Raw genomic sequence first — 19,160 nt, forward strand, 5'->3', positions numbered from 1 at the left:
AGTTTTCCCTCTGAATGTGGATAGTGTTCTTTCTCATAGATCCCTCCAAGTTGTTCAGGATTGCTGCATTGTCACTAATGGAGAAGTTCATTACATTCAATTGCACCACAGTGTATCTGTCTCTGTGTACAATGTTCTCCTGGCTCTGCTCCTCTCACTCTGCATCACTTCCTGGAAGTTGTTCCAGTCTCCATGGAACTCCTCCAGTTTATTATTCCTTTGAGCACAATAGTATTCCTTCACCAACAGATACCACAGTTTGTTCAGCCATTCCCCAATTGGAGGGCATCCCCTCATTTTCCAATTTTTTTTTGCCACCACAAAGAGCACCTGCTCATCATTTCTTACAGAATGACACTGTTCCACTACAATCCTATACTATAACTTACTTAGCCATTCCCCTATTGATGGAAACCTCCTCACTTTCCAATTCTTTGCCTCCACAAAAAGGATACTTCATATATTTTTGTACATACTTGTCCTTCCCCTTTTTGTTTTTTTGTCTCTTTGGGATACCATCACCAAGTCATGGTATTGTTAAAGCAAAGGGTATGCACTGTATTATAGCGCTTTGGGCATAGGTCCCAACTGTTCTCCAGAATGGCTGAATCAGTTCACAACTCCCCCACCAGTGCATTAGTGTCTCAATTTTCCCACATCCTCTCCAAGTTTTGTCATGTCCTTTTTCTGTCATAATAGCCAATTTGACAGATGTGGTGTGGTACCTCAGAGTTGCTTTCATTTGCCTTTCTCTAATTAATAGAGGTTTAGAGTATTTTTTACATGGCTATAGAGAGCTTTAATTATTTTGAGAGCTGTCCATATCTTTTTACTACTTAGCAGCTGAACGACTTGTACTCTTACATGTTTGATTCATTTCTCTATGTATGTTCGAAATGAGGCCTTTAGAGTCTTGTTAATTTTTTTGCTCCATTATGATTGCTATGTTTTACTCCCCCTTTTCTTCTCCCCATTTGCCCTCTTTTCTTTCAGACCTCCATTTTCTTATCTTCTTTCTTTCCTCCTTTCCTGTAGGGTAAGAGAGAGTTTATACCCAACTGATTTTGTATGTTCTTCCCTAAGGGAGCCAATTCCAATGAGAGTAAGGTTCACATGCTCCTCTCCCTACCTGCTCCATTTCCCCCTACTCTGTAAAAAGGTCTTTTATGCTTCTTTTACGTGTAATAATTTACCCCATTCTATTTTTCCTTCCCCTTCTACCAATGCATTCCTTTTTCTCATGCCTTAATTTTACTTTTTTAGATATTATCCCATCAGATTTATGAGAAAGAACGCTATCCACATCTAGAGAAATAATGGTTGAAGAAGAAATGAAGAAGAAAAAATATGATTTGTCATGTGTTTATATGGGTATATGATTTGGGGTTTTGAATTTAAAAGATGACTCTATTACAAAAATGAATAATATGAAAATAAGTTTTGATTGTTAATACATGTATAACCTGGTGAAATTGCTTGTCAGCTCTGGGAGTAGGGAGGGAAGAGGGGAGGGAGAAAACATGAATCATGGAACCATGGAAAGATATTTTAAAAAAATATCAAAATGGGGGCAGCTGGGTGGCTCAGTGGATTGAGAGCCAAGCCTAGAGACGGGAGGTCCTAGGTTCAAATCTAGCCTCAGACACTTCCCAGCTGTGTGACCCTGGACAAGTCACTTGACCCCCATTGCCTAGCCCTTACCACTCTTCTGCTTTGGAGTCAATACACAGTATTGACTCCAAGACAGAAGGTAAGGGTTTAAAAAATACATATATATATCAAAACAATATGGTATTGGCTAAGAAATAGGAGGGTAGATTAATGGAATAGACTTGGGGTAAATAACCTCAGCAATCTAGTGTTTGATAAACCCAAAGATCCCAGCTTTTGGAACAAGAGCTCATTATTTGACAAAAACTGCTGAGAAAAAGTGAAAAATAGTATTAGAAAAATTAGTTTTAGATGAATATCTCACACCTTGTACCAAGATGAATTTAAAATGGGTAAATGACTTAAATGTAAAGAGGGAAATTATAAGTAAATTAGGTGAACGTAGAATAGTATACCTGTCAGATCTATAGGAAAGGAAAGGATTTAAGACAAAGTAAGAGATAGAGAACATTACAAAATGTAAAATGAATAATTTCAATTGTATTAAAAAGTTTTTGTACAAACAAAACCAATGCAACCAAAATTAGAAGGGAAGCAACAAAGTGAGAAAAAATTTATAACAAAAATCTCTGTCAGAGGTCTAATTTCTCATATTTATAAGGAACTAAGTCAAATGTACAAGAAATCAAGCCATTCCCAATTGACAAATGGTCAAGGGATGTGAATAGATAGGTTTCAGATAAAGAAATCAAAACTATCAATAAGCACATGAAAAAGTGTCCTAAATTCCTCCTGATTAGAGAAATGCAAATCAAAACAACTCTGAGGTACCACCTCATACCTAGCAGATTGGCCAATATGACAGTAAAGGCAATAATAAATGTTGGAGAACATGTGGCAAAACTGGGACACTAATTGGAATTGTGGATTGGAATTGTTGGAATTGTGAATTGATCCAACTGTGCTGGAAGGCAATTTGGAAATATGCCCAAAGGGCTCTAAAAGGATGCATGCCCTTTGATTCAGCAATACCATTGCTAAACTTTGTACCCAAAGATAAAATAAAAAAGACTTGTACAAGAATCATAGCTGCGCTCTTTGTGGTGGCAAAAATTTGGAAAATGAGGGGGTGTCCATCGATTGGGGATGGCTGAATAAATTGTGGTATTTGATGGTGATGGAATACTATTGTGCTGTAAGGGATGACGAAATAGAGGATTTCTGTATGTCCTGGAAAGACCTCCATGAATTGAAGCAGGGTGAAATGAGTAGAACCAGGAGAATTTTAGACATGTTTCCCTCAGCCCTTTGAGGTTTCTAGTTCCCTGTTTTCTTCCCCACTTTGTGGAAAAGGAGACTTTATCCCAGAGAGGTCACAAGATCTGCTCAGGGCAGCTAGTTGTCTCAGTGGATAGAGAGACAGGCTTAGAGATAGGAGGTCTTGGGTTCAAACCTGGCCTCAGATATTTTCTAGATGTGTGACCCTGGGCAAGTCATTTAACCTCCATTGCTCAGCTCTTACTGCTCTTCTGCCTTGAAATCAATACTTATTGATTTTAAGACAGTAGGCAAGGGTTAAAAAAAACAATCTCAAGGAATGAGGGAGGTATCTGAAGAGGGGATGGGCTCCCTGGTGAAGCAGGAAACCACAGCAACTGTGAAGGGAGGGGAGAGGAGAGTAAAGGACTCAGTTCCTGCTTTCTTAGGCCCATGTGATCCAGCAGAGGGAACTTCAGTTCTGTAGAGAAGGAGAGGGAGACAGAGCAGAGACAGCTCCAAGCTCCCAGTTCCCAAGAAGGGACAGCCCTAAGTCTGGACTTCAGCAGAGACACTGAAGCAGAGTCTGCACAGGAGCTCTGTACGGGGACACAGCTCAGGAGGGAAAGGTAGAGATTCCTGAGAGGGGCAGAGGCGGTCACACCTAGTGGTGGCACAGACCAATGGAGAGCCACAGTGGGGGCAGCCCCTGGAAGGGGGTCCTCATCACAGGTGAGACATAGCTCTGCTGGGGAGGTAGGGAAGGGGGTTATAGGGAAGTAGAGATAGAGCCTGACTACTCAGACAAGTGAATCAGCCAAAGGACCAGGGGAATGTCCCAGAGAGGGTCTCTGCAGAGCCAGGTAATGAGTAGCAAAATCTATACCAGTGCTTGATCCCATGGGTCGATGGGGATATTATGGGGGATGCAGACTCTAAACAATTACCCTGGTGCAATTATCAATAATAGAGAAATAATTCTTGATTGATGATACATGTAAAACGCAGAGGAATTGAGCATCAGCTATGGATGGGGGAGGGAGGAGAGAAGGGAAAGAACATGAATCATGTAACCATGGAAAAGTATTCTAAATTAATTAAAAATTTTAAATTAAAAAAAATCTATGCCAGTGATGGTGAACCTTTTAGAGACTGTATGCTGTGCCCTACCCTCTGCCTCCCCAGACCACATGTCATGCCCCAATCCTTACCTCCCACACTGGGGAGGGAGAAAGTGTCCTCATTGGGCTGCTGGGCCGAGGGATGGGTGAAGTGAGGAATGTCCTCAGCAAGTATAGAGAGGGGAGGGGAGTGGCCTGTGTGTTCTGCTCCCCTCCAGCTCTGCTGCCTGTGAGTTGTCCCCTTTACTCCAGACAGGGGAGGGAAAAAGAACTCCCACTGGGCTGCTGGGCAGAGGGACTGGTGATGTGAAGCAATATCATCAGGCAAGGTGTGGGGGGGGGGATGGGAGCAGCTCTGCCTGAGTCCTTCTGCCTTTCTGGTAACAAACTCTGGGGAGGGTGGGAGGGTGACACACATGTCCACAGAGATCACTTTATGTGCCATCTTTGGTACATGTGCCATAGGTTTGCCATCACTAGTCTATATCCAGTCCTGGTGCTGAAGAATCATCCTAGAGGGAAAGGGAGGAACATGGAGTCAGAGGTAGCTTAGATTGGGACTCCAGCTCTGACATTTACTAACTGGGTGACCATGGTCAGGCCACCCACATTCTCTAATCCTCTCTTTCCTCCTCTATTAAATGGACATAAGGGTGTCCATTTCAAATTATAACCCTACTGTAAGATTAAAATTTTGGGAAACTGAGGCAGGTAGAAATTAGTTTCTCTCTGCAAGGAGTATTTTATTTTTAGAGGTTTTTTGGGGAAGTGGAACAAGGGCTTTTGGGGATTGAAGTCCTGGATTCAAGTCCATTTTTACACTACTTGCAGCTTCCTTCAAAGGATTGTTTGGAATTAAGGTGCTTTGTAAGCTTTAAAAGTGTGCATGGTATGGGGCAGCTAAATAGCTCAATGGATTGAGGACCAGGCCTAGAGGTTAGGGTTCAAATCTGGCCAAAGATACTTCTTAGTGGTGTGACCCTGGGCAAGTCACTTAACCCACCACTGCCTAGCTCTTACTACTCTTCTGCCTTGAAATCAATATACAATATTGATTCTTTTTTTTTTAAACCCTTACCTTCCATCTTGGAATAAATACTGAGTATTGGTTCCAAGGCAGAAGAGTGGTAAGGGCTAGGCAATGGGGGTCAAGTGACTTGTCCAGGGTCACACAGCTGGGAAGTGTCTGAGGCCAGATTTGAACCCAGGACCTCCCACCTCCCACCTCTCCATTCACTGAGCCATCCAGCTGCCCCCTACAGTATTAATTCTAAGATATAAGGTAATGGCATGATGGAAAAGGCAACTCAGAAAATCTAAATGGTAACATATCTAGTTGTTCCTGGTGTAGGCAAGCCAAGTAACTAGCTCAGTTGGGTTTCCTCACCTGTAAAAATGAGTGCACTTGTCTTTGGGATCCATCTCGCTCTCAGTCCTTGGATCTCTCATCTAACCTGTAACTTCAGTGCCACCACTTAACGTCCTGGCTTTGCCCTCACTGTCCTGCCCACTGTGACACGACATCAGACAGTTTCTGAATCCGATCCCTCCCTAGAGCTTAGATTGAGTTTCTAAGAAAACTCGCTGGCTGAAGTAATGAGGACAGAAGCTCCACGGAACATGCCCACGGAATGCCCAGCAGACCGTAGGTCATGACGGCTGAGCAGCCCCCATCCCCACTGGAAGAATATCTGGTTCCTCGGCATCCTGGATCCCTGACTGCCCTACTGACTTCTTCCTCCTGTCTCCCCTCACAGCTGCTGCCCTCGGCTCCTGGATTCAGTCGGGGTCTACCCAGTCCCCAGAAATGAAAGTGGAGCCCAGCCCACCCTATGGGACAGTGGGGAGCAGCATCACCTTGTCCATCGTGGGGTTCTCAAAGCAACCTCAAAGATACACCTGGTTTAGAAAGACGACAGATGACCCCAACAGGATTGTGTCCTACAATGTTCTGACAAAACAGCGGGCACCAGCACATGGTCGGGAGATGGTGTACCCCAATGGCTCTCTGGGCATCACCAACCTTACCCTTGAGGATGATGACAAATACATAGTAGAAATTTTTGCTCTGGCTGATGGCCCTCAGAAATATAGCTTATCCGTATTGTCGGTCTATTTGCATGTATATGGTAAGTTCTCCCCTTCCTATGTCTCCATGCTATTCAAACCATTCCCTCGATTTCCTCTTTTCCTATTGGGATGCGAGATCTCCCAAGGAAGTCGAGGAGAATCCAAGATGTTCCCCAAAGAGAGAAGGCCTGAGGCAGGAACCCCCATACCCAGAGAGGAGTTGGAGTGGGGATGCACACTTCGCTCCTCCATCCCTGGGAGTGAGATATGGGAATGTGGCTTGAGATTTGTGCCCAGAGGGGACCCCCTTCTAAGTCATAAGCAGCTGAGGACCTGAAGGGGCCTTTCTTCTCCCTGAAAAGCTCACAGGGGAGCAGGATGGCTATTTCCTGGAGGCATGTGGTGGGGAGGTAGGGACAGAACATCCTGGTCACCAACAGCCCCCAGCCATAGTCCCAGAGAGCCACCCCAGGGTCCAGTTCAGATAGGGCAGACAAGGGTGGCTCTGCCTCAACTGCCTGAAGAATCCTTTGCTCCCATCTTGCCACCAAAGGAAGAGATGGGCTGAGCCCAGAGCTCCTGAAGTGGTTCTGGGGAGGCTGGCAGGAAGAGGGGCAAGGAAGGGGCAGAAGACAGGGGTCTGGACTGAATTAATTCATGCTCCCCGGGGGCACCACGCAAATTCTAGGGAGCAGCTAGAAGCCACCCCAAGTCTGAAAAGTCTCACAGAGAGGGGGCTTCTTGGGCCCACCTTGGGCCCATTAAAAATCCTGGGACAGACAAGGATCCTGGAGTTTGGGGTGGTTAAAGAGGACTCAGAGGGATCAGACATATATTTTTGGAGCTGAAAGGAACCTTAGAAAGCCTCTAGGCCAGCCTTATCATTCTGTAGATGGGATCATTGGCCAGAGGCCACCCCGTAAGGAGCAGAGACGCCTTTGAACTGAATCGAGCTCAATCCCCCCATGAACTCCCCAAACCAAGATCCCAGAACAAGTACCCGATGGCTCACTTCCTTCCCTTTCCCTACCCTCTCCTCTCCTTGGCCAAGCTGAGCTGCTTCAGGACACACCAAAGACCTCAATGAGAGAGGAGCATCCTGGGGGATTCTCGGCTACTCCCTCAGGCTCTGAGGCTGACTTAGAGCATCCTGCCTGCTTGGGGAATGGGACCAGTGCTGTCCAGGCTTGCTCTTGGGCTCCTGGTGTCGCAAGGGAAAGGAAGCCAAGCTAGGTGGGGGCACTTAGGGGAGAACAGGAGGGTGGTTAGAGAAGCCAGGGTCCAGACTCGCTCCATCTTCCTGAGGAATGTCCAGGAGGGGCTGAAGCTTTGTGTAAGGTGGGAATTCAGCGGCAGGAGGAACAAAGATTTCGATGGGTGAGGCAAGAGGTGGAAATTGCAACAACTTTCCCATCAGTGGGTATTGTCCAGTGGGGGAGGAGCTGCCTCAGGAAGTAGTGAGCTCCCCATCCCTGGATCCATTCAAGGAAAACCTAGAGCACATGTTGGAAAATTGGAGAGGGGATGCCTGTTCAGATCTGAGTCTCATTGGATGATGCCTGAGACACAAAATGATAGAAACACATAATCTGAAGGGATTTTTGAGTTCCTCGTGAAGTCTGAGATTCTGCAAGCTGTGACACTGGGGCCAAGCTAGTGGGCAGTTCCTGTGGGTCTCAGAGAGCTCCGCTTTATTCTTTCCTATGGCTGGCACGATGGGAAGCAGCATCTTTAGTCTTCTGTGTCTAGAAAGGGGTGCGGGTACAAGAGGTCACAGCACAGAAAGAACCTTGTTGGCTGGGCATCTCAGGCCATCATGCCTGCTCCACACAGGCACTCAGTGGACATCTCCTGAGCACGGAGCATGATTCAGGGCACTCGATCACGATTACTATTATTTTTATTATTATCATAACCCTTACCTTCTGTCTTGGAATCCATACTGTGTATTGGTTCCAAGGCAGAAGAGTGGTAAGGGCTAGGCAATGGGGGTCAAGTGACTTGTCCAGGGTCACACAGCTGGGAAGGGTCTGAGGCCCGATTTGAACCTAGGACCTCCCATCTTTAGGTCTGGCTCTCAATCCACTGAGCCACTCGACTGCCCCTAAAGTGACACACGATCACTTTAGCAGGTAGAATTAGGGAAGGATACTCTGTCCTGCAGGCTTTCTGAAGAGTCCAGGAAAAAGGACACAAAGAGATCCACAGGGACTCCTGGAATGGAACTTCAGATAACAGATCTGTAGATCTGATGCTAACAACATCCTCCATGAGGGGTTCTCACCTGTAGAGGCAGCCTTTTGGCTGTGTCCACCAGATGCTGAGCTGAACTTTCTCCGGACCTCCAGCTGCTGCCCTAAGAAGTGGAGAGAAGTCTAGATTAGTAGTCAGGAGGTCTGCACTCAAGTCCAGGGGCTGATATTTATCTGTGATTTGGGGCAAGTTGGGGCAAGACAACCCTCAGTTGTCTCATCTGTAAAATGGAGGCATTCATTCATCCTGGCCCTCCCTCGAGAGGACCTTGTACTCTGCGCTTGCATGGAAGCTTCTTAAGGGAGATTTAGGGATTGTTCCTTCTTGTTTGCAACCCCATCACTTAGCATGGTGCCTGGCACGTGTGAGGTGTTTACTAAGGTTTATGAAGGAAGCGCCTTAGAACTGCCATGGAAATGGGAGTCTCCATCCACACCCCTTGGACCCTCTGCTGAGCTCTTTCACTTTAACTCAATTCAACCAATATTTATTTATTTATTTTTAAGTTTTGGGAAATTTTATTTAATTGATTCATTTAGAATATTTTTCCTTGCTTCCATGATTCATGTTCTTTCTTTCCCTTCCCTCCTCCCACCCACTTCCCTATTCCTCTGGGTTTTACATGTGTCATTGACCAAGACCTAGTTCCATATTATTGGTATTTGCACCAGAGTGACCATTTAGAGTCTTCATCCCCAATCCTATCCCCATCGACCCACGGGATCAAGCCGTTGTTTTCCTTCTGTGTTTCCGCTCCCCCAGTTCTTCCTCTGGATGTGGATGGTTCAACCAACATTTATGCAGTGTCAGGGAAGTTTCTGGATATTCAGGGCAGATTAGCACCTCTGGCGTGAGGGCTTGCTGAGCCCTTTTCAGGGCTATTCGTCCATCTTTAGTGTCCAGCTGGCACTCAGCCCTCACCTGTGGCTCCAAGAAGCTGTAACTTCCACAGCAGCCACTTCCTAGTAAAACCATCTTGGCAGGTGGGCTAAAGCAGGTTGAGGGGAGCCAACGGGCACAAGCCAGTTAGCGAGTTAGGGAGGTGAAGAATTGTCCTTTGGGGATGGGAAGATGGGACAATTTGTTCCAGTGGCTATGCCCGTGCCTGAAGCAGGAGCCATGGAGGGCTTAGAGCTTGGTCACGCATGGAAGAAAGTAAGATCATCCACTACATCTCAAGCTGTCCCCAGGCATCGTGGCTTTTGTCTTGTCACTGATCTTGGAGGAGTCTGGGAGAGAGAGTGGGGCTGATGCCTTTGTGCCACTCTGCCTCACTTAAATCCAGCTCATGCACAAGATACGACATCACACCATGATTTCATTAACCCACTTGGAAAACAGAGGACAGACAGTAACAACAGTAAGGATCAGGGAAACGTCAAGGATGCCTTCTCAGAAGAAAGTGAGTTTAAACTCAGTCTTTAAGGACAGGAGGGACCGAGGGAGAGAGACAGAGGCAGAGACAGATGTGGGGTTTGGAAAGGGGAGACCTTTGGAATTCTACAGTTGATAGACAAGAGCTTGAGTGACAGTTTGGACAGCAAATTCCAATCCTCTTTCCAAACCCTACTCAGACGAGGGACAAGAGAGGAGAGAGTGGTGTGAGATTAGAGGATGGGCAATAATCTAGTTTGAATAAAATATAGAACATAGAAAAGAAAGGATGTACAATAGGTCGTCGGATTGGATTAAGGGATAAGAGCGAAATGGAGCATCAAAGGGGGTAAACACCTCGCTTTTTATTGAATTCTAACATACTTTCCTCATAATAGCTTGTGAGTCAGGTGAATGATAAATCAAAAGATATTTATTTTTTTAATTAAAAACTGCTAGGCAATGGGGGTTAAGTGACTTGCCCAAGGCCACACAGCTGTCTGAGATCAGATTTGAACCCAGGACTTCCCATATCTAGGCCTGACTCTCCATCCACTGAGCTACCCAGCTACCCCCTCAAAACATATTTATTGAAGGAAGGAAGAAAACAAGGAAATAAGCATGAACAAATGCTTGTTTCCTCTGACATACTATACTAACTAAGCACCTTATAAATATTATTTCATTTGAGACTCACAATGACACTGGGTGGTAGATGCTATCCATTTTATAGCTGATGAAATTGAGGCAGACAGTGGTTAAGTGACTTGCCCAGGGTCACAGCTAGAAGCGTCTGAGGCCAGATTTGAATATTTAGGGGTTTTCTGACCCCAGGCTGGGCATTCTTTTGACCACAAGAGTTATCAAAGAGAAGTTTGGGTGGCTGGGAGGTGAGTGGAGCTATAAACAGAACCAGAAGAATTAGAGGGAGAGGAGACGATAATGACGCAGAGCTGGAGGTGCTGGTCTGAATCCAGGACTCCCCAGCGTCCAAGGAGAACGGCTGATGTCTGCTTCCTATCATGTCCTCCCAAACCCTCAGGGCTCCTTTTCTCTTTCCACAACAGATCCCAGTTCCAGAGGAGGGGTCACTGCTGGCATTGTGATGGGAGTCCTGATGGCGCTAATTCTCCTGGTGACCCTCATCTATTTCCTGTTCATCAGAAAGACTGGAGGGTACGATGAGGCTTCTCTTGAGTCTGCCTCCCTGAAACCAGGGCTGTCCGCCATCCCCGTGTACAGCTATGTCTTCCCTAACTTTTAGAAACATGGAAGACTTTGGAGAGAGCTTAGATGGACTTTTCTTTCTGAGACAGTCCATTCCCTCTCTTTACTAACTTGTTTTCCTTCCATGGGACCTCAGTCTACTTAAACCCTTACCTTCCATCTTGGAAACAAGATTATGTCTTGGTTCCAAGGTAGAAGAGTGGTCAGGGCTGGGCAATGGGGGTTAAGTGACTTGTCCAGGGTCCCACGACTGAGAAGTGTTTGAGGTTAGATTTGAACCCATCTCTCTCCATCCACTGAGCTACCCAGCTGTCCCCTCCTTCCTTCCTTCTTCACTCCCTCCCTTCCTTCCTTCCTTCCTTCCTTCCTTCCTTCCTTCCTTCCTTCCTTCCTTCCTTCCTTCCTTCCTTCCTTCCTTCCTTCCTTCCTTCCTTCCTTCCTTCCTTCCTTCCTTCCTTCCTTCCTTCCTTCCTTCCTTCCTTCCTTCCTTCTTTCTGGAACCTGTATATAATACTAATTCTATGATGGAAAAGCAAAGTTTAAAAATTTTAAAAAGAATTAGGCAATAAGGGTGAGTGACTTGCCCAGGGTCACATAGCTGGGAAGTGTCTGAGGTCAAATTTGAACCCAGGACCTTCTGTCTCTAGGCCTAGCTCTCCATCCACTGAGCTACCCAGCTGTTCCCCCCCCCCCCCTCCAATCTACTTTGTAACTGCTGTCCACTTCCCTTTATTCTGACCTCTAAATCCAAGGAGAATATTAGTCTAGCATTGAAGTAATAGGGCAGTATCACTCATTGCCCACAGCTCTTGGACACACTGAGTGCAATAATAATAATGGCAAACATTCTGTGCCTACTATGTGCCCTTCATAGCACCAAATGATTTACAATTATGATCTCATTTAATCCTCATAATAACCCTGGAAGATAGTTGCTATTATTCCCATTTTATAGATGAGGAAACTAGGGAAGTGACTTACCCAGGGACACATAGCTAGTTAAGGTCTGAAGATGAATTTGAACTCAGGTCTTCCTGACTCTATTGCACTACCTAGCTGAACACCCCAGCCGAGGTTGTCCCAAGGAGGAAGACAGCTTATAGACTTCCTGTTTTGCTTTTTCAGAACTTCACCAGAAATCCAAGGAGATCCAGGTCCAGGAGAGAGAACTTATCTGCCCCAGAAACAGAGTGAGTACGGCCCCTGAGAGGAAGTTTGAAACAATAGAACAAATATGAAGCGAGGAGTCTGGTGATATTCTTTCTTTCTTTGTCCTTCCCAGAACATCCTGTCATTTTTTCCAGAAGAAAGCAGTCCCATCAGATTAGTGGGAGGTTTCTGAATTGTCGACAAGTCTGTGGAGTCTCTTGTTTCTCACCCCCCTGATTTTTCTACCCTGTATTCATCCCACTTGGCAGTTTAATTCAATAATCAATAAATAATCAATCAATAAATTTGATAATCATTTTTTGGTCATTGGTCTAAAATCTCATGTTTACAGGACCAGCACTTAAAAGTTTACAAGCATGTTAAAGAGTGTGAGACTGAGTACTCTCAGGTCCTTGAACCTTTTTGCCAGTGTTACTGTGGTTCCAGTTTTGCAACTTTATTATTTCACTTTTAGAAACATGATTGCCATATTTTATGGTTATTTAGGAAACATAGACTAGTCTTTCTTCAGACACAGGTGCCATCATCTCTTTTTTATTTGCTTTTGTAAAAATTAAAATTAGTCTCAATAATAAAAATATTATATTTTAAGGGATTTATTAATGATCATTGGAAATCAAGGAATAAAGAGGATACAAAATAAAGACCAAGTGCCCATGGCTGGTTAGCCCATTTCAAAATCCCCACCTTACCACCACCACCAAGCTGGCTGCAAGCCCAAGAAAGCGGCCCAAGCCCAAGAGGACCGCCCACTCACTTATATCCTCTGTCTACAGGAAATACATAATAATAGGAAGTCAGTGGGCCCTCAGGAAATGTAGTTTTTTAGGGTAACAGATTTTCAATTGCACACTTGTTATAATTTATAATAAAATGTTAATATTATTATATCATATATTGTTACATTATATATTACATATTTTTATATATAATACACAATATATGTGTATATGATAAAATAATAATTTATAAACAACGTAAACTTGACTGGAAAAGTACTAAACCTGCCTTGCTTGTCTGGGACCCCTTTGACCTCCTTTCTTCTCTCTTTCATGCATTAAAAAAACAAAAACCTTTACCTTCTGTCTTCGAATCAATTCTAAGTATTGGTTCCAAGGCAGAAGAGTGGTTAGGGTTAGGCAGTCGGAGTTAAGTGACTTGCCCAGGGTCACACAGCTGGGAAGTGTCTGAGGCTAGATTTGCCTCCTAACTGCCTATCATTCACATATTTTTTAATGTTTTACTGATGCCCTTTTATCATCCTCACTATTTCTGTCCCCTCTTGGGTCTTCCCTTTACAACTTATCCCTCCACCATCAAAAGAGAAATTCCTCATTTTGCAAAAGTGAAATCAAGCAAAACAAATCAACATGTTGGCCACCTCCAAAAATGTCTGACCCTCTCTGCAGCTCTAGTCTCTGAGTCTGTCTCTTTGCCAGGTGGTGGGAGACATGCGTGCTTGACCCTTGACTGGAGTCCTAACGGATCATGGCATTGATCTGAGTTCTTCAGTGTTGCCAAATTTTCCTTTACATTATTGACATCATCATATAAATTATTCTGGTTCTGCTCACTTGAGTCTGCAGTGATTCACTCCGATCTTCCTCGGTTTCTCTGAATTCCTTTCCTTTCCTCATTCCTTACAGCAGAGTAACATTCAGTTATATCCTCTTGCCTTAACTGGTGCAGCCATTTCCCAGCTTGTGGGCACCTCTTTCTTGGTGAGGCTCCTTGCCTCAACAAAAAGTGCTGCCAGAAATATTTTTAAACCTGCGCAACCTTCCTCTTTTTCTTTAATCTCTCCGGGGATGAGCAGGGCCAGTAGTGGGTTTACTGTGTCAAAGGGGATGCACAGCTTAGTGGCCGTGGTTTGGTCATGGTTTGGCCATGGTTCTGAATTGCTTCCTAGGATGTCTAGACCGATTTAGAGCTCCGACAAGAGTTCATCCATGTGCCTGTTTTTCCTGAGCTTCTCCAGCAATTTTCCTTTTTGGTTATCTTTTCTAACATTAATGAATGAAAGAAAGAAGCATTTATTAAGCACTTAATGTATGCAAAACTCTAGAGATACAAGTAGAAAAGTGAAGCTCTCAGGGGAAAAAGGGGGAGATGACACAGATTGAAGGCTTCTGCTAGATAGGCCCATGGTTTTAGGGTGCAAAGAGGGGGTAACATGGTGAATATGAGGGAGTCTCTGTCCCCTTTTGCCACCATCCTGCCATTCTCACTTCAGGAGGAAGGACTGAGATCCATCTTAAAGTTTTCTTTGTTTAATGGATGACCCTGACAAAAGAATTAACCAAGTGACCAATCTGTTGGGCAGCTGGTGATGCAGGGCTTAGAGCTCTGGATCTGGAGTCAGGAAGACCTGAGTTTAAATCCCGCCTTAGATACTTCTTAACTGTGTGACCCTGGGCAAGTCTCTTGCTTTACCCTTGCCTAACTCAGTTCCTTCCTCTGTAAAATGGGGATAATTTTAACATCTTCTTCCCAGGATTGTGTTAAGAATAAAATTTATAAATGCTTTTTGTAAGCTTCAAAATGCTTAACGTAATTGGTAATTATCATCATGGTTTTTAATGAACTTCTTTGCAGCATACGCTCATTTGGACTGGGCCAGACTGCTAGAATCTTTCTGAGACTGGGCTCTTCTGGCATGGCCTTAGAGAATCGAGAGTCGCTCCCGTACCATGATGAGGCACCGGCACAGCTGTGATCTCGTGATCTCGGTGCTACAGCCTTTCCCTTATGGAGCTTCCATTTTCCTGGAAGTTTTAACTTCTGCCCCCAAAGGAGGACTCGGAGCTAAACGAAAATGCTGAGGAAAAAAATGTTGTCGGCGTTCAAATCACAGAACTTTAGCCCCAAAGATTTAAAAGACTTAGAAAGTGTGTGCGTATGTGTGCATGATCAGAGTCTTAGACTCTTCGACATTCAGAACTCTGAAATACATGTATGTCCGAATAGATGAAAACTATACACACAATGTAATCCCATATATGCACACAGCCACATATATGCATGCATGTATAGCTACCCACATGTGTGTGCGTGTACATGTCTATGTGAGCAGCTGGAAGGCACAGTGGATGGAATTATGGGTCTGGAGTCATGAAGACCTGAGTTCAAGTTTGCTCTCAGATACTTACTAGCTGTATTACCCTGGGAAAGTCATTGAGCCCAGTTTGCCTCAATTTCTTCATCTGTAAAATGGGCTGGAGAAAGTAATGGGAAACTGTCCCAGTATCTTTGCCAGGAAAACCCCAAATGGGGTCAGGAAGAGTGAGACATGACTGATATGGCTGAACAACACATGTATATATATATTTACATTTGAATTTATATATATATGTATATATAAAAATATATATATATATATATGTATATATATGCATGTTGGGGAGATATAAAGGCGAGAATCCCTTACCTTCTCTCTTCCCTGTAAGGAGAATCAGTTTCTCATGGAATTGATGTTCAGGACATGCCAAGAAGACCTACCATGTTGGTTTCTCTCTAGGTCAGGCTGCAAAAAAGAAGAATTCTGGTGTACAAGACTCAGCTTCTTCTACACAGGTAGGACTGGAGAAAGTCCTTCCCTCACTGTCACTTCCTAGCTGTGTGACCCTGGACAAGTCACTTAACACCCATTGCCTAGCCCTTACCACTCTTCTGCCTTGGAACTAATAATACACAGTATTGATCCTAAGACAGAAGGTAAGGATTTTATTAAAAAAAAGAATTGTCTTGGATCACTGTATTCAGCATAAATAACTAAGTCATCCATAGTTGATGATGATATAGTAGTAGTCTCTCGGTAACCGAGGATGACGATTGTCTTTGGGCATTTTATTGCTCTTACTGTATACACTGTCTTCCTATTCTGCTCTCTTAACTTTGCATCAGTTCACAGAAATCTTCTGGGATTTTCTTGAGAGGATTCTGCTCACAATCTCTTATAACACACCATGTGTAACTTTGTGTTCAATCACAATCATATATCAAAACTTGTTCAGCCATTCTCCAATCCATGGGCATCCTCTCTATTTTGATTTCTTTGCCACTATAAAAATAGCTGCTATAGATGAAAACATCACTTGTTTATTTGAGTATATGCTTGGGGGGGGGTTTGGTTTTTTAAGATTATTCACTTACAAAAGTGAACAATATAGAAATATATTTTGCATGGCAATACATGCACAACCCAGATCGAATTGCTTGTCAGCTCTGGGAGGAGGAGGGAAGAAGGGAGGAGACAATATAGATCCTATAACTTTGGAAAATTCATGGGCAAATTTGTTATTAAAATTTTAAATCCAGATAAAAATAGCTGCTATAAATATTTACATACAAAAAGGCCCATTTTCCCTTTTCTTTAGTCTCTTTCGGATATAGACCCAGTGGTATTGCTAGGGAAATTGGGTGGCATGGTGGATAAAGTGTTGGGCCTGGACTCAGGAAGAAATGAGTTCAAATCTGATCTTAGATATTTACTACCTATGCAACCATGGGCAAGGAACTTAACCCTGTTTGCCTCAATTTCTTTCATCTGTAAAATGAGTTTGAGAAGGAAATGGCCAGCCACTCCAGTATTATCTTTGCCAAGAAAAATTCCAAGAAGGGTCATGAAGTGTTGGACATGACTATACCTAGTATGTATGTTTGAAACTACTTTTCAGTTTCCCCAGCAATTTTTGTCAAAGGAGAATATGGGGAGAGTTCATCTGAGTTTTTGCTTCTCCTTTGCCATCTTTCTAATTTTTTTTTGAACTCTGATATCTATGAGTCTGTAACTGGCTACTTTTTCACCCTCCATAGGGTCTTGGCTCCTTATCTACCTCCTCTACAAAAGTCCATGAAGATATCTATGAGGTATGTGCATGGAGGAGAGGTTAGGTCTTATGGGGAGGGGCAAGCGAGAAGCAGAATGATGACTGGAGATGAGTTTTTAGTTGATGACAAGGCTCAGCTAGAGGGAATGATATTAAAGATGTGGCAGAAAGGAATCCCTCCCAAGTCTCACCTCTCCTCCTTCCCCCTGAAACCAGTGATGTGTCCCATTTCCATTCTCAGACATTGGATGTCACCAGAGTGGATGTTTATGAAACCATCAAGAGAAAGCCTCCAACCAAGGAAGGAGGGACACGGGTCTAGAGATGATACCACGCCTTGACTGCTTCTTTTGATTAAGGTGGGATTCAGAGGCAACTCCCAGAAGAGAAAGAGACCAGGGGCGGGAGAGGGGAAGGATCTGGAGCTTCTAAGGCTTACAAGGGACCAGGGGTAGTCAAATTGCAATAAAGAAAAGAAACTTGCCTGGACCTAAACTGGCTAGCAATCCAGGGACCTGTTGGTTGAATTTTAGGTAAGCAGACTGTGCTCTATCAACTGAATGTCTTCATATGCTCAATATAATATATGTGACATAATATTTCCCCATCTTCTTTCCCTTCTCATAGTTTCCAAGGAAAAGTTTAAGCTGAATAGCTCCAACCTTGTTCCCGATGAACTAAAAAGGAGCTTAACCTCAGGTCCCTTCGGGCTGGACAATTCTATGGTGCTAAAAGGCTATGGGTTACCTTGGCGAATCTGCTGGATCCAGGAGGCTCCACTCCCTATTCCAATAAGATGCCCCTCTCCTCTGGCTCCAGGTGGTGTAGTGTAGTGTCAGTCCTGAGAGAGCCTGCTCTCTAATGAGAGGGAGAAGGTAGGCTACTTGCTCCTCACACTCTTTGGCTCGTATACTTCTAGTTCTCAAGGATCAAATGGATTCCTATTTAGGTTATGGTTTATGTTCCGCTCGTCCCCCAAAGGGATGAGGAGTAGACGCATCTACAAGATGACTCGGATATGGGACAAATAATTATTTTCTGCTCGTAAAAGAAATGCTCAATCCAAAAGACTTATATAGTCCATTAATAGAACATCTTAAAATAGGGTTCTGCGACTTTATATATAATTACTATTCCACTTGGCTGTGGAAAGACATTGAAACCACATCATAACAGAAAGGAGTCTGCAAGACTGCTGGTCCGGCAGTTTGAATTCTGTCTAGGTTCTGCATTGTCCAATGACTCTCAGTGCATGTCTCCTGTGAAAACAATTCCTTTTGGATCAATACTCTTGTCCTGTGCCCATGGAGACTCCAACTAAGCTAGCCAGGACTCCGGATGAGAAGACCAATGATCTTTCTGACCTAAGTTATTTAGGAAAGAACTCCTTATTTGTTTAAAAAGAACTCTTGGGGAAAGTAGAAAGCATTTCAGCAGAAAGTAGGCTTAAACCAACCTCTTAAAGCATATTTTCACCATAATCTCCAAATAGACATACAGCTTTCAAGTTAGAGATTATACCACAAAAAAATTGAAGAGAAATACATCTGATATCTCTCATAGCCAAAGGCAGGAGCTGCATTCTTAACAAAATCAGTGATACAGGCAATTACCAAAAATAAAAGAGATATCTTTGATTATATACAATGGAAAAGGTTATGATTATTCAGCTAGCTGGTATAGTAGATACAGTCCTGGGTATGGAATCAGGTAGCTCTAAGTTCAAGTCCAGCCTCAGATACTAACTAATGCTCACAACTTTGTTTACCTGAGTTTCCTTGGTTATAAAGTGGGGATAATAATTGCACCTACTTTTCAGGATTCCTGTGAGGATCAATGAGGTAATTATTATAAAGTATTTAACACAGTGCCTGGGACTTGGTCAGAACTATCTAAATGATGGCCATTATTATTTATAGAGCATTTTTAAAGCCTATATGAATGCCAGCTATTATTATCATGTATAGACAAAATTAATGTACATAGCATAAGAAGTGAAGTAATTGAATGGGAAAAAGATCTTTGGATCAAATTTCTTAGATAAGGATTTGGTATGGGCAGCTGGGTGGCACAATGGGCAGAGCACTGGCTTTGGAGTCAGAAAGACTCATCTTCATGAGTTCAAATCCAGCCTCAGACACTTATTAGCTGTGTGACTCCAGACAAGACACTTCATCCTCTGCGGATTATTACAACGCTTTTGGAAAACAATTTGGAATTATGCAAATAAAAAGCAACTAAGCAGTTC

General features: G+C 43.7%; 1 protein-coding gene across 1 annotated transcript; it reads left to right on the top strand.

The window, feature by feature from the left end:
* Positions 1-5,609: 5,609 nt before the first annotated feature.
* Positions 5,610-17,234, top strand: LOC130459014 (carcinoembryonic antigen-related cell adhesion molecule 4-like). The gene is made up of 7 exons (XM_056826219.1): positions 5,610-5,634; positions 5,747-6,118; positions 10,754-10,862; positions 12,039-12,103; positions 15,601-15,656; positions 16,899-16,952; positions 17,154-17,234. Exons 1-7 carry the CDS (start codon positions 5,610-5,612, stop codon positions 17,232-17,234), a joined length of 762 nt encoding a protein of 253 aa, XP_056682197.1.
* Positions 17,235-19,160: the final 1,926 nt, after the last annotated feature.

Source organism: Monodelphis domestica, chromosome 4 (assembly GCF_027887165.1).
Source record: "Monodelphis domestica isolate mMonDom1 chromosome 4, mMonDom1.pri, whole genome shotgun sequence".
Taxonomy (NCBI): Eukaryota; Metazoa; Chordata; class Mammalia; order Didelphimorphia; family Didelphidae; genus Monodelphis; species Monodelphis domestica.